Genomic DNA, 21,078 nt, shown 5'->3' with positions numbered 1-21,078 from the left:
GTGTGGTTCCGAACACTGCTTTTCCCATCCTAGGATGGCTTTTCTTACTCGGCAAATCTTATCACATGCCATATAGACGTGGATCTCCTGGGGTGAACCAGCAAGAAGGTTGGCCTGGTGCTTGGGAGAGCAGGGTTCAAGGTCCTACTCAGCCATGAAGTCCACTGAATAACTTTGGGGAGGTCGCTGATTCTCAGCCTAACCTACCTCACAGAGTTGTGGTGTGGATAAAATGAAGAGGTGGAAGATGACAATTGGGGGTGGGGAGGGCTTCATTGTCTCCAAACAGAATTTGCAAGAGAGCCTAGATCTTTGTTTTGTTTTTTCTCCTCAGGGTAATCTGCTTTCAGCCTGTGATTATGTCTCCCCCTCCCCCCCTCAAATAACGCAAACCCCTATTTCCCCCCAGAGCACCATATTTCACAACTTGGGCTCACTCACTTTATATGAACTTGCTGCAATTTCTGAAAGTTGTGTTAAGTGGAGAGGCACCATCTCCTTCTCACCGAATTGATTGAAATGCTGTGCTGATCAGTTACGGAATGAAAAGTGCTTTCATATCCTGAAGGGGGCAGTTGAGCATGAAAGGGTTAAGGCAACTTATAACTACAGTGCATGGTAACCAGCATTCATAGCCTGAAAATGGTTTTGCTGGTCAGCCAGAAGCCAGCTAAACCTCAAAAAAGAGAAGTGGGCGGAATCCCTCCTGGAATACATTTCTCTTTTTTTGTGCAAGCCAAGCGGGGAGGTGCTTCACTTCCTGCACAAGTGAAGCCACTCGGGTGGTACAGAAGCCACTCGGATGGTGCAAGAGGGTCAGAGTAATCCATTTCCCTTCTGCCAGCCTGTTCACTTGCCTGCAAGGAGTTCCTGGCCCAGTAGGTAATTACCAGTCTGCCTTACAAGTATGTGAAAGCAATTGCAAGATTTTAAAAACAAAACCAGAAAAACAACCACCAAACAAATACTTTTAAACTGCAAAGCGGGGCTGAGAGATCCGAGGGTCAGAGGTCCAAAGAAGCAACAATCTTCTCATGGTTGGTGGTCCACACAACACACCCAAAGAGCTTACAACAACCTGCTAGTTTATCCACTTATTTAATAGCATTCATTCTTTAATTTCTATGCAATGAACAAAAATACAGGGTAAGATGATAATTGAGTGTTGCATGATATTACTACATCAGAAAACAAGATTGCCTTGCCAGCTGTTTTCAATTGGTGCCGAAATCCAGGAAGTGTTGTCACCCGTCTCATTTTATACTGGCAAGATGTTCCAGAGACTGTAACAGCGAGAGGGACCTTGGGCCCCCCAAAGGATAATTCAGATTCCCCGTTCTGAGGGCAGAAGCAGATGCCCTCTCACCTGCATCTGGGGCAGAAAGCACCACATCACCTGCCTCTCCGAGGTCAGAATGCTGACTTCAGAGAAGGGGCCGGGGAGATGCTCCGTGGGTCACATGGGGGAGCAGGCTGGTGCCTCCAGGCACGGCGGCACCCTCCTCTTCTTCCCCACCCAAGCACCCCCAGCCTAATGGGGGCTTGTAGCAGGTGCATCGAGGAAGCACTGGCAAGGGGGACTGGAGGCAATTCCGCTTCCGTTGCAGCACCAGGCCTTTCGAACCGCCACTGGCTAACTGCAGGGCAACCTGTTTCAGGGAACCATCTTGTGCATGCCTAGACAGAAAGCTGGGCACCACCAGGCTTTCCTTGTTGCTGGGGAATGCTGGGAGCCTGGAGGCTTCTGGGGCACAAAGGGCTGGGAGAGGCTGAAAGCTGTCAAACTTTTGTTCTGCCTGGAGAATCCGGGAGTTGTGGGGTTTTGTGTACCTTCCCTAGGGAATTCTGGGTTTTGTTTCCCTGCTGAGGAGTGCTGGGAGCCTCTTTCCCTCCCTCCCTCTCTCTCTCTTTCTTCTTCTCCGCCCTGGGAATGCTGGGACACGTCAGACTGCCCCCTCCCAGTCCGGCCGGGGCAGGTTGGGAACCCGAGGCTCGCGCTGCGCCTGAGCGCGCCCGGAGAGTCCGCGCGCCCGGCTGGCGAGGAGCCGCCCCCTTCCCCGCGCCGCGCGCTCCCGGGGCAGGCGCCCCCTCGCGCATGCCTCGTGCGCCCTGCCGGCGCCTCCCGCGCCGCGCGTGCCCGGCGCCTTCCTTTCCGGCCGCGGCGGGGCGAAGGCGAGCGCGAGCAGGTGCGCGCGCGCGCACGCGGGGCCGAGGACGCCCCGAGGCGGCTTCCCTCTCCAGCCGGCGGGGGGGGGAGCGGGCGGCGGCGGGCGGGCAGTGCCGCAGCCATCCGGGTCTCGCCGCCTCGCTGCCCCCTCCTCCCGCGGCTGCTGGCTGGCGGAGCAGCGGAGCAGGAGCCGAGCCGAGCCGAGCCTCTGCCTGCTGGGCGGGCGGGCGGCGGCTGCAGGCCGCGGCGATGCATCTGCACCAGGTGCTCACCGGGGCCGTCAACCCGGGCGACAACTGCTACTCGGTGGGCAGCGTCCAGGACACCCCGTTCACGGTGAGCCGGGCGTTGGGCGGGCCTGGGGAGGGGCCAGGGCTGGGAGCCGTCCGGAGGCCGGGAGAAAGGATGGAGGAGGAGAAAGGAAAGGAAAGGATGGAGGCGGCGGCGGCGGGTCCAAACCGGCAGCCGCGCTTTAAGCCAAGGTTGGCGGGGAGGTTTCAGGTTGCGCGGGTTTTATCCCATTTTTTAGGCTCGGCGCTTTTTTTTTTTTTTTAAGCAATTAATTCTATGAGGATCTGGAGAGCGGCACCTTCATAATCAGCACTGAGCTGCAGGAGAGAGTATTTCGCTTTGGCGCACGCCTGCGCGCACGGCCGCGTCCGTGCGCATGGCTGCCGCTGGCCGAGGGAGGCTTGCTCGCGCTGCGCCCGGGGGGCCGTGCCCGGTGGACGCACCTGCGCTGCATCCCCGCCCCGGGCCCGCAGTCGCGCTGCCCGCCTGCTGTGCTCTGGCTGGCCAGGGGACCCGTGTGCCGCTGGCTTTGCGTGGGGGGCCTGGGAGGGGGGAGAGGCGGTCAGGCTTCCTGACCAGGTGGGAGAATCATGAGAGGGTCTCCCCGCGGACCGTGATCATCTGGCAAAGGGGCCTTGAGGAAGTAAAGGTGTGTGCTGTGTTGAACACACACGCGCGCACACAGGGGAAGAGAGCGTGACCTGTCAGGTGCCTTCATAGGCAAACTTTGGCCTGCAGAAATTGGCACCAAGTTGGCAGTCATTGTGATCTCCCAGCAAGTACAAGTGAAACTGCTGCTTCAAGGCCTGGCTGAAGAGCTAGCATCCCCTGACAGTCTTTCCCTCCCACCACCCCTTGCTTTAGACAGGTAGGAGGTCGTTTATTTACCAAGATGAGGAGGGCTGTTTATCAAGGCGGAGTTAGTTGTAGATGCAGTTAGAGGGGGTTGTAACTTTCCTAAAGCTTGAGGCTGGTGGTTAGTCATCCCTGGAGGTGGCAGGAGTGGAGTAGGCTAAGCTGCCTCATTCCAGGGATGAAACACCAGCACTTCAGCTTCACTCTTTGGGGATTTGTGACAATGACTGCACACCCCAGTGGTGGGCGAGTGAGATTTCTAGCAGAATCCCCAGACAGGATGGTGAGAGCTGTTTCTAGCTGTGACATTATAAGCCCACCTGAAAGCTTCTTATATTTTTAAATTAGGAAATGTCATAATACTGTCTCTATAAATGCAAACTGCTTTGGCCCACCCTGAAATAAAAAGCAAGATTTGCATGCAACAGTCTGTTTAAATGCTTCCTTTCCCAGGCTGTGAATTAGCTCTGTTATTGTTCAATAAGTGACATTGAGTAGAGTATAAATACCTATTTGCTAAAAATAAATCGGTGGGGGGGGGGCACAGCTTTTTCCCTATAGGAGTTTATCAGCCTGACCAATACAAACTATGGGAGAAGATATGAGACACTCCACCTTTTGGACATCATAGTTCAAGGCCCAAGTCATTTTTTGTGCAGAGTTATATCCTCTGTAGGTCAAGTAACTTCAGGGCCTGTTGGCAAGCTCCCGCATGTACAGGTGGCCTCTTCATGAGTTTGCCTTTCAAGTAACAATTCTGCAAAACTGTGTGCTGTGCAGAAGCAGCTGTGGAGTCTTCCTCCTCTGTACTGCTCTGCAGCTTTACTGACGTCTAAGGGCATTGCATGACCACTGCTGTTGCGGCATCCTGGCATGTCTTTTATCGCCACAGAATTCAGATCCAGTCAGTCACCTGGGGGCCACGTTGAGTAGCACTCGTTGCCTGAATGCTTTTCCCGAATCTTACTAATATATAATCAAATGTGACAGATCCCTCCCCCCGCAGTTGTTTTAATGCCAGTTTGCTAACAACACTGAAGCAATGAGATGTGAGATAGATTGTATTTCATGTACTGACCCCAAACATTCTTCCTATTCTACATCCTGGTAAAGGAACCATGCAGCCTAAAAGCCTGCTTAGAAAGTATCAAATAATTTTAGTGCTAATGCAGTCTGTTGCAACCAAAACATAAATAACAATCATTCAAGCTCTTTCATTGTTACAATTCTCCCCTTCCTAGTTACTGTTGTTTGTTTGGGCTTTGTTATTCCAACGCAATAAGTTATCTCATGCCACAGAGACCTGGTTTCCTGGTGGTCTTGTTTGTCTTAAATACTTAAGTTGTTTTCAGAGCCCTTGAGTTAGAGAGCTAATGCTTAAGAACTTCCCAATAAGGCAGAACCTGACTTCAGAAGTTGAGCAAATACTGATAGTTGCAGTCATGGACTTACCCCCTCTTGTCGTCGCAGTCACCAGCTTTAACCCCCAGAAGACCTGCCTTTGTATAGTATATGGGCCTGCTTTGACTCTGTTTGACCCACGGCTACCAAAAGCTGTCCTCCTGCTGAGAACTGGTTTGATGTTTCTGCCCATATGCTGGGTTATTTGATCTCTCTGCTAAGCCTAGGGACCTCTATATCTGAGTCCCCACTGGAGCTGAAACACGGAGAAAGAGAGGAAGAAGGGGAGTTGTAAGGTACAGTGGACTGGGAATTCCCTCTTTCACCACTCCGAGCTAGGAAGGTCAGTCTGGAATGGAGCAGAGGGTTTCCAGTGAGGTGGGGTATTTATTTATTTGGTTATTTATTATTACAGTTCTATACTGACCCATAGCCCAAAGGGCTTTCTGGGCTGTTTGCTAATTTAAAATGAATGAAGTTCTTAACAGTAGCTGCTATGAGGCTACAGCAGGGTAGAGATCAGGGTTGGGATTGTAGAAAAAGCAGCAGAGGGTTGAAATTTGTTGGCCCCAGATTGGGAGTTACCCTCACAGACTGTAGCCAAACTGCAACTATTAATGGTTCTGCAAAAGCAAAAGCAAAACCCAACCCCTTCCTGAAACATGTCATGCTAAACCACATGATTAACCTAATCTGTAGTTTGGCTTTACATTTCCACATTTATGCAATTGCTCCGTTTCTAGTCTTGGGGAAGGCAGCCTGAATTTTCCAGGAAAGAATCATCTAGACAGCCTTAATATGTGATTTTGCACAATTCAGAAACAGAAGCAGTGAGAAATGGTCAGAAAAGTACATATTTGCAAGTCCACAAGTACAGTTTGTAAAAACACATTCAGAACAAACACAGGCTCCTTCAGCTAAGGGGGAAAGGTAGCTTTTGCAAGGTAGCAAGTTTTCCTTTCAGAAAAATTGCCCACACGGGCGATCCTGGGCAACGCAGCAACACACGGCCGGCTGTAGAACTCGAGCTGCCAGCCTGTCTGCCCCATCTGCTTGGGAATTCCCACGGTGGCACAAGTTGTCCTGTCTGTTGGTCTCAGTCTGGTTAACTCATTCCCATCAAATGCATGTTGAATTGGCATCCTTGTCCAATACCACCCCCATCTGATGCTCCATGGAGGCAGTGAGCAAATCCCATGTTTTGTTCTCCTACTTGTCACATTTTCCCACTGGTATTAGAACATGAGTGATTCTGGTATCAAATGGCAGGATGGGGTTTTCCGTACAAAGAGCACAGGGCAGGTACTGCAGAGAAGTCAAACCTTGACAGTGCTACTGGTGAAGAAACTAGAATTACTGTATACATATTGCAGTGCTTTTTTATGGCAAACTTCTGGCCAGTGCCGAAAGGTCTCGATGGACTGTCTTACCTAAGACAATCTGGTCTGATAAACCATGGTTTGTCGAACGGAGAAGGAGTTGTCTGCCTGCATGCTGCATCTGACTATCACAAAGCTATCTTTTTTGTCCTAAAACAGTTTCCTGTGTCATCTGAATTGGGAAACTGGGTTAAGAAGCTAAAAGGACAATCCATTGTATGTTTAGACAGGAAAAAAGGTCTTCCAATTCCCAGCATTCCCCAACCAGCAAAGGACTCTTTCCGTCTAAACATGCATAGGATTGTAACCTAAAATGGCTTTCTAAAGCTGGGCATGTGAGGAAGGAGGTGGTTAGAAAGAAAGCACATCAGATCATGGCTTGTTCTCATCCCTGTTTTGCCAGACTGGAATTATTGTGTCTGTCACCAGACCAATGTTGTGAAAGGAAAGGGCTTTTGATTAGTGATAATGGAAGCCTGATTCATATCAGTGTCTTATCATTGGCTGCCCAGAGAGCATGATGCTAATGGGCAGCTTTTAAACAAATATGATGATGATGATGATGATATCATTGTTCCAGCTAGTTCAGTATTGGCTATACTTCCTAGCAACATGGCTTTAGGATTGGAGAGAGGCGTTTTTCCTAGCACTCTGGAGATGTAAAGGATTGAAGCTGGGACATTTTGCACGGGAAGCACCTGTGCTTTGACTAAGTTATGACCTTTTGTGTGAAAATAGTGCAAAGCAACATAAAAAATGCAAAATTAAGTACATTTCTCATTAGAGCTTGGTTATTGAACTACCGGATTGGCAATTTCTGGTGTTCCTTCATATACAGGATATGGAAGGAGCTGTGCATTGAGAAATCGTGGCAGTTTGGTCTCTTGCCAAATAAAGAGCTCCTGTACAAGCAGCAAGTGTCTTCCGTAGCTTTTCATCAAAAGGTTCCAAGACCATTGATTCAGAGCTTGCCAATACCCAGATACTGCAGACAACTGCTTAATTTCATTAGAGACGGCCCAGGAAGTTCAGAGCTCTATTATCCAATGACCTTTCGCACGAACCTGCTGGGTTTAGTGTTTCACATGCCCTTTCAGGATGTCGGAATAGCTGCGTCAGTGGCAACGGTGGAAGCGCTATCATCTTTGTATCCAGATGAGCCTGTTAGAATGAGGTGGGCAGGCCAGAGATGGAGGGTTTTTTGGGAAGGATCTAGCATAGGAAGCCATCTAATCGTGAGTCAGCCCATTGGCCCGCTAACCCAGTATTGTTGACGTAACTATCAATGACTCTCCAAGGCTTCAGGCAGGTGGGTTCTTGCTCTACCTGGAGATGCCAGGGCTTGAACCTGGAACCTTCTGCATCGAAAGCATCCGCTCTGCCATGGAGCCAGAATTTCCCATTTGTGATGGTTCTTAGGCCCTACCATGTATTACGCTTTAAGGCATGCTAGTTATTGAATGCCCTTCCCAGGGAGGTCCGGCTGCCATCAACTTTCTTATCATTTAAGTCAGGGCCAGGTGGACTTCAGGTATGTGGAATCTACTTTTATTTATTCAGCCCTGAGGATCTAGAACCTTGTATGGCAAATGCATAGTTAGAATTACAGAATTCAGAGCTCAGGATCCTGTTTTGAGTACCGGAGCTGGATGCAACTTGAGCCCCGCCACACAGAAATCCACTCCTGGTTAGCCTGAACTTTCTTCACTGCAACGGTACTGGGTGGAGGTGTCATTGTTAAAAAAAAAAATGAGAATCAGCAATCCTTGCCTATTTATTTATTAGATTTGTATTCCACTTTTTTCTTACAACAAACTCAAAGTGGCTTACAACATTCTCCTCCTGCTGCTCTCAGTCTTACCCCCACAACAGCAAGTCTGTGAAGTAGGTTGGGCTGAGAGTCTGTGACTCTGTGAGTCACCCGACTGGTGCCATGGCTGAGCGGGGACTCGAACCCAGATCTCCTGTCCCAGTCCCCCGCTCCTAACTACTATGCCACACTGCCTCAAGCTAGTGCAGATCACCCAGACAAATAGAATGAATGCAGTTCTGCCGCTCTGGTATAAGCAGTAGGTGGTGAATGTTTTATTCCCCACGACTTTTTAATGGGTGATATGGCTGGCACTTTATTTTACTATTTTAAAAAGTCTTGTTGTGTTGCTGGTTTTAAATGGTGTGAGTAGCTTTGGATACATTTTATAGAAAAGCAGAATGAAAATGCTTTTGGATTAAAATTCAACACGCATGGGCAGCGCTAGGCTGTTAAATTAAACTGGACAACTTTATTTCTGACATCCATGGATTATGTGGGTCCTGTTCAGACATGATGTTTCCCAAGTTCTTAATCTGCCCCCCTTTTTCGGTGTTACCACTCATGTATTGCATCCACTGTATCTGTTCTAAGGTTAAGGCTATCTGTGGTTACTTTTAACCCAAATGTGTAAGCCAGCTTCAGTCCCTTTCTTCATACAGCAAGTTAACGGTTAAAATGTGTAGTCATAACAATACGCCATGGTTAAATATGGGGCAACATATATATTCTGTTGTGAGCCTGAAAGGCTGTCCAAGTTATCACTACAATTAGGGAAAATATCTGTACCAGAACTTTTAGTGGGATTTCACATAATGCCTTTTGCTTGTAGGAATTGTCGCTTGGTGCTTTTATAAGCATTTTCCATCTTTGCCTCCCACTCCCATATGATTCTGTCACAAAATTCTGACATTTTTAATGACTATCCAGAGCATGTGTTTAAAAAATTAGGCCTGCCAACAGCTGTGTGGGTGTCCTGTTCTTGGTCCCTTGAATCTCACAAGGGAAGCTTGTAGAGAGATCGAGGCAGAAAGAAATGGGACTTTGGATAACTCCAAGTGGGCCTGCTGGCTGGAACGTTCTTCTGCTAGAACAAGAGAGAATGTTGTCTCAGCAGGTAGGTGAAGCCTTGTGTTGGTGGACAAGACCTGGAGTGCTCTGAGCTCCACCCGTTCTGGAATTGCTCACTGGATAGTTAAGTAGCCTCCATGATCTTGTAGCCCAAGGCTTCTGTGAGGCTGGGGAGACGATAGCTCTGCTGGAGATGATGGATAGTAGGGGTGTATCTCCTGAATAATGCACTGACTGCCCTACTCTTGAGGAAGTCACCTATGCCTTAACTTCATCCGAATCCTCTGCTGCACAGTGGCAGAACTGAGTGTTGTGCATCTATGAAACAACTTGCCTGTTGAAATGCTAACTGCTAATTGTAGTTACCCTTAACTTGGACTTGCAAACCAGCTTTGAGGTCTTTATTCACATTGCAAGTCAAGGCTAAATCTGAGTTGCAAAATGAGTAGGCACCTTTTGAACATCCCCAGTACGGAAAATTATCTGAAGAAAATAAATCTGAGTTGCAAAATGAGTAGGCACCTTTTGAACATCCCCAGTATGGAAAATTATCTGAAGAAAATGTTAATGGCATGAGAAGATGATTAATTGAGCGGTGGTATGGTGCAATGCATTGGAAATCAGGGCGTTCTTGAGTGAAGAACCCACATAATTATATTGGTGCCTTTGTAATTTTAATAATGCAGGATTCCATTGTGCAGGATGAAAAAGAACAAGCTGTCCAGCATCTCTAAATTGTTCCACAATTAATATTGCTTAATTTCGTATTTTATTTTTCTGGGAACATACTTTTCAGATGCACATTCAGACAGGAGAAAGCCCTACAATTTCTAGTACCTCAGCAAGCTGAAGATTAGCATTTACTTGCTGCCTTATGGGTAGAAGTGCAGCTGAAAGTGTCTCTCTGCATCTCCATCAGTGATGGTGATCAATGCTTGGATGTCACACCAGTGCTTCTTGGTGTGACATCCAAGAATCATCACCAGGCAATCCAGCTGCAGTTCTGAGTATCCAGAATTCCCTGTAAAGTCACTGAAGGTGTCACTGAAGAATAACCACTTCCATGTGAACTGTCTTCAGCTTTGAGATAGCTGAATAAGGGCTTCTTCCTGTATGTATAGATTTAGACTTTTGAAGTCGTAGACAGCCTGGGACCAGAATATCTAAGGGAACTTCTCCTCACATCTGTGCCTGCTCAGTCACTTGGGTCATCTTTGACGGCTGGGTACCTATGCTAAAGGAAGCTAGATTGATGGCAACGAAAAGAGGAGGCCCTCTTAAGACTTGATTAATGGAATGGCCTCTCCAAGAGATTTGCCCGGACCCTACACCTTTATCTTTCCTGCCCCAGGCAGACCTTTCCTTTCTCAGGTCCATTTTAGATAATGACTGTTGTGTGGATACCTATCCTGTTTCTTTTGTATGTTGTTTTTTTAATCATTTGTATTCTATTTTATAATTTTAACTGTTTGTATGGCAACCACTGTCTTGTTTTTCAAAAGTGGGATATAAGTTTTTAAAAGAAATAACAGTGGAAAGCGGAAGCAACAGCTTCTGAGTTCCTCTTGGCTATGGAGGAGGACAGGTTAGAATGTGGGAGTCCCAGAGGCACCTAAACAATAGTTTAAATGTGACATGCAAAGGAAGCCAGAAACTCTGAAGTGTTTGTTGTCCTAAGGAAAAGGAAAATACTGAAAGATATTTTTTCAGCATTTGATGCTGCTGCTCTTTAATAAGCGAATAAGCAGAGAATAAATTCATTCAGATATCTGTGCAGCAGAGTCCAGTTGAGTCTCGGTAGGCAGTGTGCTGCCGACCTGGGCTTGTGCTGCAAAAGCGACCCTGCTATCTTAAACCCTTCATCTCCCCCACATCAATAATTGGTTGGTACAGCCTTGTCCTCCTGGTAGACGAATGGAAGCACTTGGATGGCTCTGCTGATTAGCTGTATTTTTACTGTATTTATTGTATGATCTTGCTTAACGAATTGTTGTAAACAGCTCAGGTAGCTTTGGTTACTGGGCAGGATAGAGATGAGATAAGCTGCTGGGTTATGTGTGTGTGGTGGGGGGGGGGAGGTCACGGTTTGCCACAAAACAGCCAGCTGCCAGGACTGGCCTGCCATTGGCTGTAGCTCAGCTTCTCCCCAATTGGGTCCCCTGTGGCAGCCTTGGACTACATCTCCCAACACCCCCAGCCAGAAGGGATGTCGGTGTGGATGAGGCTCGTTCCCCCACCAGTGCGAACAAGCAAGTTCCATCTTATGCCACTAATGGAAATCTGATGCCGTCCCTTGGTCCTTTGCCACTGCTGTATAGCAGAAGATAGAATTGGTCCCACAAGGAACGTGTTCATGTTCAAAAACTGAAGCAAAACCTCATGGTACATTTGACTGCAAGTATATCAACACCCCTAACACCATTTTGAGGAATCCTGTGAACAAAGTGTGCACACTGCCTGCCTGCCTGCCTCTCCTTGTCCATGAACCGGCTCAACAAACCAAGCATCTGTGATTTAGTGTGTCATCCAAATGAACCCTGCACTCAGCAGGGGAGTTCCTTCTACAAACCAGGATCACAAAGCAGGGTTTGTTTATGGTTATGAATCTTGGCTTATTTGGGAGCAACATACCAGGACCCCCACATGCTAAGCAAATCGTTCAGAGGATTTCCCAGGATCCATACGTGGCATTGCATGTGTATGTAGCCACTGCTTTTTCTCCCTGCTCTCAACTCATTCACCAAACAAGTTTGACGCCAAGGGACAATGGTCTTGCCCTGCCTTCCTCTGGCTGTAGGACATGTACCAATATTAGCCAACTGCACAGAGGTGGCTGACAGGCAGCATGATAATTGCCCCATTATATACCATATTCCTGTTTGATCATCTTTAGAATTGCTATTTTTTCTTTTTAGTTTTGGGGATGAGGTACCTGGTTATCTTCAACTCAGATTTATACCATTTGAAAGACTTGGACAACAAGGGGCTGCATTTTACTAATTCCAGTAGAAATTGCCTCGTTGCCCCTTGACCCTGTCAAGAATCCATGTTGCCTTAATGTGTCCTGTTTTCTTACTTATTCAAAGGAAGTGAATATGGCAAGAATGATGTATGACCAGAAAGGATGACCAGAAGGACAGTTGAAACTGGGGGGAAGTAAGCATATTATAAACTATTTTTGTAAGTGTTCAGACGGCAAAGCTTCTGCCTTCAGCATCTGTTCCTGAACCTGTCCATGCAACATTGCAGAACTAGCAGCTGTTGCAAGTTTCCTGAGCTCGAGCCGCAGTCCCTTGCTGCTGTCACCTCTCCTCCTTCCAGGAAGTGACAAGAGGCTGGTGGCAGAGGTCTCCCTGCCAGACAATAGGGGCCACTTCACTGTGGACACTCAGCCTGGAACGAGGGGAGATGGTAGCAGAATTCACCCCAGTCCATGTGAGGCTGTGCTTCAAAGGGCCAGCAGCCCATGAAGCCAAAGGTCAGCACAGCCATGGATGCAGCAAGAGGCCTGCCCGTTTGCAGCTCTTTGTAACAAATATCTTGGCTGCTGGCGCACAGACAGTTGGATCGCTTGGGGCTTCCCTGATGGCGCGGTTCTTCCCCGCATCTGGCAAATGGAGCATTACATGCGTCTGTGTTACTTAAGATGCAGCGCTGCTCTGCCTTTTTATTTATGCTCTCCCTGCTTGTGCTTATCTGTGGCCAGCTACCGCGTGCAACGAGATCTCCGCCATTGACTTGGATACGGCTGACGGGTTTGCTCTTAATGCAGGCTTTTGCAACACACCGTCTCTCTTGCCTCGGAGGATCCTGCAAGTCATCCTCGTTCCTGGCAGCCTGCAAACTCCATCCAGTTTTCTCTTGCAGGTAGCAGTGTGACTACAAGCTGAGCAGATTCTGCGTGGGTGGCACTTAGGCTCGCTTTGTGCTTCTTTCCTCTGTTGAGCTTTTAAATCTGCAGAGCTCGCACAACACTGTCGTAATTGTTGCAGGAGTCCGTCTACTTTTTCTCTGTGTTTTCTGTGTTCTGGAAACCATCTCAAGTTTGGTTTCTTTCTTCTCTTTTACACTGCTCCAAAATGTAGGTAATCTTCCCCCTTCGTGCCACGGGGTCAGTGTGCATTAGCATCATCTTAAAAGCAAAAGCCGGTGTGAACACTTAGAATTCACAACTAATTCTGGGGCTTGACTATCTTTGTTTGCCTATGCATGCTGATAAGACCTACTTCTGACCATTAAAAAAAAGATTTCCTCTGCAACACCTGATTGCCTGGAGGTAATTTCTGCTCACCATAGAGGAAGAGGCAACCCAACCTCCCCCCCCCCGCCCCCCCAGCCTTGTTTAACACAATTCAGTCTCATGGACATTTTCTTGTTATGTGCCATCAAGTTACCTTCAACTTATGGTCACCCTATGAATGCAGGCCCTCCAAAATGTCCCGTCCGTGACAGCTCCAGTCAGCTCTTCCGAGTTCAGGACATTTGGAGCAACATAAAAAAGAAGTGCTGATTTTGTACCATAGCAAAGCCAATATGTCACCCGACCTGGGCGAGCGCAGCTCAGCCTCAAGCAGCTCTGTATACGGTCCCAAATTTCTTCCTCGAGGTCACGCTGGGTGGGCCTGTGAGCTCACAGCAAGCCAGTGGCCTTCCGCACCACACACACGTACACTGATGCTGAAGCAGCTGGGGAGGGCACGGGTGGGCTGTGGATCCGTCCTGCCCCTCCCGGCTGCCCAGCTGGCAGATGCCAGAGCCACTGAGCACAGGCTGAAATGCTCTTCAACTTTCCCCTGTATCGGTCCCCTGCGGAGGCGTGATGGGATCGCAGCAGCGCGCTGGGAAGAAAGGTTTACATTTCTCCAGTTTGTGCACTGAGATGGTTGTGGAGGAGAGAGTGTTCGTGTGTGTGTGTTTGAGAGACAGAGAGAGAAGCACAGACACAGACACAGAGAAATGACCACTGCAGGAATGGGTCTCCCTGCTGCATATGTTTATCGGGGCAATATGGCTTGACCAAAAGACTTACTAGGATAAAGACCCTTGTGATATACAAGGGAATGCAGCTCCTGCTAGGCATGGTTAACCAAGATGGAGATCAGTTAATTTGGTTGCTTAGATCTTTGTGAACCATTTTTCATTACTCAGCCTTCAGTTGTGTGTAAAACTTAATAGATGTACCTTTTATTTGGGTGAGTGTGACAGAGGGGATTTTTTTCAGTGAAAATGCATTAGTTATTTTAGAACATGAGTTGACGCAACACATTCTGAAGTACAGTTAGGTTGCGATCAAAGTGAGTGCAAATAATACGATTTTCTGTTTAGTGCAGGTGGTACAATGGTGCCAGGTTGCATTTGATGCGAACCAAAATTCAGTTAATATGAGGCTAGTGCATGCATGGTGGAAATTCCTGGTTGCAGTTCAGGTTTTAGATGCTGCGACTTCAGTATGCAGTTGTTATCCACACACGTACATCTGCTGTTGCCTTCCGTAATGTATTTTCATATTCAGGATTTGTTTTAATTGTTTTAAGAAGTTCCCTTAACAAAATGGAGAGAAGGGAGATCCCTTCAGGAAGATTTCTGTGAGCACAAAAAGAGGTTTGTTATTACGTTAGAGCAAAACAATGATGTGACTGAATGACTTGAATGTGGTCTTAGGAACTCTAAAATAGAACAAGGTGTTGAAATGTCTCAATCTATGGTGCAGAATATTTTGAAACACACATGGGATTTTTTTTTTTAAATGGTAAAATTTCATCAACTTCTTGTGGTCTGCAAACGACTACAAGGAATAGAAGTATTTAAGAGCATGAAATAAAAAATAGTGAAGTAGAAGAATCTTAATGCAAGTGCTGGTTATTTTTATTATTTCATTTATTTCTTTTTATCTTATGATTACTGTAATATTTCATCCATAAACATATAAGAACTTGCATTTACTTTTTCTCATTGCCTGTTTCCATCATGCTGGAACCAATTGCCATATTTTACGTACAATTCTAACTAGGAATAGTGCGAATCCGAATAATGCAACCACTTGATGGGCTTCATTATCCTCACTAATCAAGACCTAGTTGTATAAACTCACAGGCTGTGAACTGTGTGTGCGGAGGTTAATTTGCTCGCCAGGCAGTGGCCTGATGCAGCCTGTCGGGGTCATACTGCCTAGAAGCTTTAAGTGGAACAACCTGAGGACGGTGAGCTGGTCACGTGGTCACAGCTTGTCCCAGGCAAGGGGCTGATTTCAAGGCTGGCGAACGTCTAGCAAAGGCAAACGCCTGTGAAAGTTCAGAGCCAAGGCTTCAATTACCAGCTGCTGACTAGGGCGTGCGAGGAAAGGTAGACCTTTTTCTGTGTGAACTTGTCCGGGAGGAAACTTTCTAAGATGCTTAGGAAGCATTGAAAGTCTAGCATCATAATTGCTAGTGCCTCCAAGAACAGAAAGAAACACTGAAGTATTTCCTCATCTCATACAACTATAGTGCATCAAAGAATATAGTATGCTCAACTATGTAATTATGTATTTATCTTTAAAGAGAAACAAAATCAATTAGGTACAGCCTCACAGTTCTTTTGTGCTCCTAAACTGAATGGTAATTTTTGTTTATGTTAATTACACTAAATATTCTGAAGAGGGGGGTGTTAAAGTGGGAATATTATTGAATTTATTTTTCCATGACTTTGATGGCTAGGCATTAAGTTGCACTGGCAAAGAGTATGTTATTTTCACCTCTCCCTTAGAAACAGCTGTTTTTGTATTAAGATGCAAGATGAAATATGGTCACCCCAGATAAATGGTGTGATGAAGCTAACTAGAAAAAGGGCATGCAGTAAGAACACACCAGTAGGATAACTGGCCGAAAGCAGAAAATTTTCATACTGAACATGGCATTGCTCAGTTTTAACCAAGCTCAGATGATACAAAAATGTTGTATTAATTTATAGGAAATAAATTGATCTCTCTGTTGGTATATTTTGATAAATTAGACTTTCATTCTTTCCATTTGGCTGCTTGGTCCATTGGTTTCCAGGAAAAATAAAGGGTGGGTTTTTTATTTTTATTGTTCTCTTAAAGGCTAGAATGCCCTTCATCCCAATGGAGCCTGGAGTACTGTAGCAAAAATCCAGCATAACTTAAACCAACAAAGCCATAGAATTGAAGAAAGAGGCAATTAAACAACCACAGAATGCCTGCACCTCAGCTGGAAAAGATTCTAAGCTCTCCGTAAGGTGTATCCTCTTGAGTTCAACCCACGTAGGGTGTGGGCTTTCTTTGAAACAAGACCTGAGCTGAAAGTGAAGCAGAAATTTGCTGAAGCTTTTACAGACAGTGAAAGTGCTTTCCCTTCCAGTGCCATTTGGGGTGGTGGAGCGAGAGAGGAGCGCATACCTGGTTGTCTCAACAAGTGCCCCTCCCTAGAGAGGACAGAGGACCGAGCCTTTCTGTGCCCAAGATCTTTTAAATACAAAGCTTGGCCCTCTTTTAAAGAAAGTCCATGCTGCTGCTTTCCAGGGGAATTTAGGAGTATAGTCCTATGACAGGCTGAAGCTCATGTAAAGTTCCTGGGGCTGATTGCAGAGTTGCTGCAGACTGGTCTGTATCGGGCTTGTGACCATGAGAAATGCTGCTTCTGCTGAAGTTGCTTGACTGCTTTGTAATGTTTGTTTGGTGATGGGGACTGACTTGGTTAGATTCTGTTTGTTATTGTTGACTATTTAACATTGTTTTCAGCATATATGTGGCTCTTTGTGCTGCCTCTTCGTATTCTTGCATGGCAGGGTTTTTAAACCTGTGTAATGCACTTTTAGAATTGCGATCTTTGTAAACCAGGTTCTGGCTCTTGGGTGGTATAGAAAAGTAATGATGAGACTAGAGCAGATGATTTTCGTCAGATGAAAAAGCAATGGCTTTGTTTACTAAATGATGAGAAACACATTTATATCGCGTCTTTTTCCTGCAAGCATCCCACAGCAGCTTATTTAAACCTCCTCTTCCTCTCCCTTTTTGACTTTTCTCCCTAAATCTTCAAAGTCTGACGTGATTTCTTCCAGCTCCACTTGGCAGTGTCATTTGTTCCCACATGTATAAGAAGAAAGGGATACGTGTCAGAAGACTGTAGGAGCCTTGGGAATCTTTCAGATAGACAGAAAGATCATAAAGGCAATGAGTACAGAGAGTCCTAAAAGTGATATAAGTGTCTGTCTGCTAAGGAACAGATCCCTCCCTTCCCCTGCAGACCCCTCCAGCCAGATGATTATGGGATGTTCTAGAGCAGATTTGGGGATATATGGGAAGAGGAATCAATAACTAAGAAGTCAGTTATGTGAGTAGTAATTAGCTGAGGTTGAATATCAACAGGGTGTCCTGTCCTGTCCCAGCCATTGCTGGAGCAGCCTTAGAGCTGTCCATGGTCCTGAATGCCACTCCCTCAAAATGTCAACACGATACAAAGCTCTTTTAGAGTTCGGATAGATACCCAGAGTGGATATACCATTCCACTGTTGCTGGAGCCGCCAGTCTTGGCTCATGGTAGTCCAATATAACTCCAGAAATTAAACAGAGGCTTAATACTGCGGTTTGAGGCATTTAGGGCCATTTCAGGCCAACATGCCTATAGGCAAATTATTTAATATAATATAGTTATTACTTAAGATAAATTTAGTATTTATCTTTAAATGTTTTAAACATCTTATGTATTTTTCTTAAACCCAGAACTTTTCATCCTTGAACTATGATGTTAAAACATTTCTGTCTGTGGCATTGCTATTTATTGTAGGAAGATCTAGAAGACAAGTTAAAAATAAAATATGCATTTGGGCAGTATGTGATTTAAATGATCAAAAAGCTCAGTTTTTTGTTTTGCTTCACAAATTTCTTTTAGGCGTATGGCTCCGGATGCGATATTGTTATTCTGGCAAATGACTTTGAATGTGTGCAAATTATTCCTGGTGCTAAACATGGAAACATCCAAGTCAGCTGTGTGGAATGTTCCCAAGAAGGAAGGGTAAGGAGTTCAAAGAAGATGAGAAATGGGAGATGTGATTTTTTTTGAAGGGGGAGGAGGAATGTTTAAATACTTAAGCTGAAACTTTACATTAATCCACAAGCCAATGTTAAGAATTTGTCATTGACTAATCACATCTATTGTAGCTGATTGCTTATTGACTTTATTCGTGAAAATCACTTATTATTTATTTGTTTATTTGATTTCTGTGTTGCCCGATTAGCCATAAGGCCCCCCAGGTGGATTACAATATAGTCAATACGACAATACAATGGAAGCTGCCATTGCAATAGAACCAATAATAAGAATAGAATCAATACTAACTTGAAGTTATGTATGAATAAGAACTATATTTCTGAGACAAGGAACATGCGAGGGGTCCCTTGGATCCAACCAAAGGCCTGCCTGGTCCAAAATTCTCTTACCACAGTGGTCGACAGATGCTCAGAATAGCTCATGAGCGTAAGACAAATTCCTGCTCATGTTCTCTCTCCTGCACTGACCAGGGGGTTGGATCTGATGGCGTCATGGGCCCCTTCCAGCTCTACCATCTCTGATTATATCACTCCAGGATTCCCCAGAGGTGCCCTGCCAATGAACTTTGAGCAAATAAATTGCTATCATTGCTAGCCACTGATTCTCACTTCCTGGATTAATTGGTTTCACTCTCCTTTTAAAACCATACTTCTGCAAAATCCCATGCGAGTCTCGACAGGAGCAAGTCTAAACATGCATAGAATTGCTCCTCGGTAGCCCTCGTGGCTTGCTGGTGAGCAAGCTCCAAAGCATCCCCAGTGACTTTGTTTTGCTCATTTCATACCTATTCATTCATGGTGTTTGTCATGGAAAATGGTTTAATATTAATTGACTTCCTTATTTATTGACCAGTTGCGGGTCAAGCCATCCCTTGGATAAAGCAGATTGATTTCTTTAACAACATCAGTCATGGTTAGAGTGTATGCAGTGTAAGAAAGAAAAGAGGGGTTTTCTTTCACAAAGGGCTGCTTGAGAAGGCCAGGGCAGCGTTTAATCTGCTTTGTGAAGCGAACAAGAAGAAAAGTTGGCCAACAGTGTTCTGTATTTTGCTGTATCTGTTTTCGGAAGACAGAACTATTTATCTGTTTAGTCCTGAGCGGATGCTTCTCTGTCCCCTAAAATATAGCAAGCATAATCATTCTTCGTTTACGGTTTACTTGTCGCATTTTGAAACTTTGCATCCGGCTTTTTCCCCTTTCGCTTCAGGCAGCATTGAAGCTAACAAAAAAAGGAGGTACATGGGATTGCATCCAAACGTGGTGCAAGTGGGGTGAAGTCTGATGTGCAGTGGGGTGCTTGTGCCCGTCCTTCTGACCCCTGCATGCCTTTGCAGGGGAGGAAAGAGGGAAAGTTGGCTAGGGGCAGCTTGCAGAGGGGACCTTTGCTGGAAAAGCTGCTGCGGCCTGATTTCCCAGCCCCGACTGCAACTCCTTGCGTCACATCACAAGCTTTTTCTGACCCTCAAGAAGTGTGGGGCGGGGACAGCTGCTCAGGCCAGTGTTACTGCAACCCACAGAAACAATCAATAAGCAATTGTCTTTAATTCTCGTGATTCTCCCTCCTTGTTGCATTGTAAGTGGCTGGTGTGGCAATCAGCACTTCGGTGTTTTAATGAATTAAGCAGGACTTTATCTCTTCTTATATGCTTTGAGTGCCCATTTTGGAACTGGCATATATTGCAAACAGTTCGCATTTGCTGTTTTCCACGATCTTCTCTGAATGGGCAAAGGAGTAAAGTTCCTCCTTTAGTATATCCCTCGAAATTTAGCCTCAAGTCTGCCAGAATGTGTTCTTGTATGTAAAACGCTGTAGGAGCTGTATTTGGTATCTCTAAATAGTAAAATATTCAGTGTTATGTTTTTACGTTTTGTTCATACCCTCTTAACGTTTTGTTCATACACTTTGCTTTAGATTGCGGCCTCTTACGGAAATGCTGTGTGTATCTTTGAACCACTAGGGGTAAATTCTCACAAGAGAAATTGTGTAAGTATTTATTATATGGTATAAATATTTGGTAGCTTTATTTATTTATTTAGAAAATTTCTAGGCCGCCCCATTCGCCAAAGCCTCGGGGTGGCTTACAAACAAATAAATTAAAATGCATAAATAAACAATATAAAGAGAGACTGTAGAGAGACTTTCTGGAGCAAGCGGGTTGTCTTGGGCTGGTTGTGGTTGGCTTGGGGACCGTGCTTGCCATGGCCAGCTCATATGTTCTTCGCACCCTGTTTTGGGGCTGCAAAGTCCTGCTTTAAGGAGGACATTTGCTGGGCAGAAATATCATACAAAAGGAAGTGTGCTTATGCTTCTCTCTCCAGTCCATTTCCTTGCTCAGCTCTTCTGCCTGGCACGTTCCCCTCCCGCAGCTGGGGCTCTGCTGCCTCAGACACAGGGCGGCCATCCCAATCACAGAAGAGCTGCAGAGGGAACGTGTTGGGGACAGGAGGAGAGCAAAGGTGCCAGCCACTTTTCCCAGGTGAATGGGCCACTTCCACTGCTCGTTTCCAGCAGTGGCACCCAGTGAGATGGAGTCTCCACAGCACTGGGACTTGGGGATGCTGTGAAGGTGAGCTGGGAGGAGAAGCACCTGGTGGCCGCGTGGGCAGTCGCCTTGGTGTGCGTGGAGGCCGCAAGCCCAGTTAGCAACTGTCCACTCAACCGTAACAGACGGATTGGGAGTGCCCCCCTAGGAGACTGCCACCTCCTGGAGAGAAGTCTGCAGTCTCAGAGGTCCCCAAGGATCTCTGGCCTCCTTGCTTACTTTTCCACCTTCTGGACAGACTATTTAGAGAGGTAGCGCTGCCATGGGATGGCGAGGAGTCCGAATACAGTGGATCCCAATCATTCCTTGACCTTCCCTACCTACTGGAAGTCTCTCTCTTTGACCTCTACAAGGTCATCTGAGGTGACTTGGCAGTTCTGAGGGGCAGGGGCAGGAATGCAGATCCCCCACCACCCCAATGTCTTCAGCTTCAGGAAGGGGGTTCCTGCCTATCCTTCCGGGACATACTCCTAAGGACTGGAAGTTGGGCCATCTAAAATATTGCTAGACTGCCCTCC

The 21,078-nt window shown here is 46.2% G+C and overlaps 1 protein-coding gene across 2 annotated transcripts in view; it reads left to right on the top strand.

The window, feature by feature from the left end:
• Positions 1-2,416: 2,416 nt before the first annotated feature.
• DMXL2 (Dmx like 2) overlaps positions 2,417-21,078 on the top strand; it is a 79,757-nt gene continuing 61,095 nt past the window's right edge. For both annotated transcript variants that reach the window (XM_044438949.1, XM_044438948.1), the window contains exons 1-3: positions 2,417-2,503; positions 17,860-17,982; positions 19,930-20,001. In XM_044438949.1, coding sequence (XP_044294884.1) covers positions 2,417-2,503; positions 17,860-17,982; positions 19,930-20,001 — 282 coding nt within the window. The remainder of the gene's footprint in view (positions 2,504-17,859; positions 17,983-19,929; positions 20,002-21,078) is intronic.

Source organism: Varanus komodoensis, unplaced genomic scaffold (assembly GCF_004798865.1).
Source record: "Varanus komodoensis strain SLA01 unplaced genomic scaffold, ASM479886v1 scaffold33, whole genome shotgun sequence".
In the NCBI taxonomy this organism is placed as follows: domain Eukaryota; kingdom Metazoa; phylum Chordata; class Lepidosauria; order Squamata; family Varanidae; genus Varanus; species Varanus komodoensis.
Note: the sequence above shows the minus strand (reverse complement) of the source record. Positions and strands in the feature narration are given on the sequence as shown.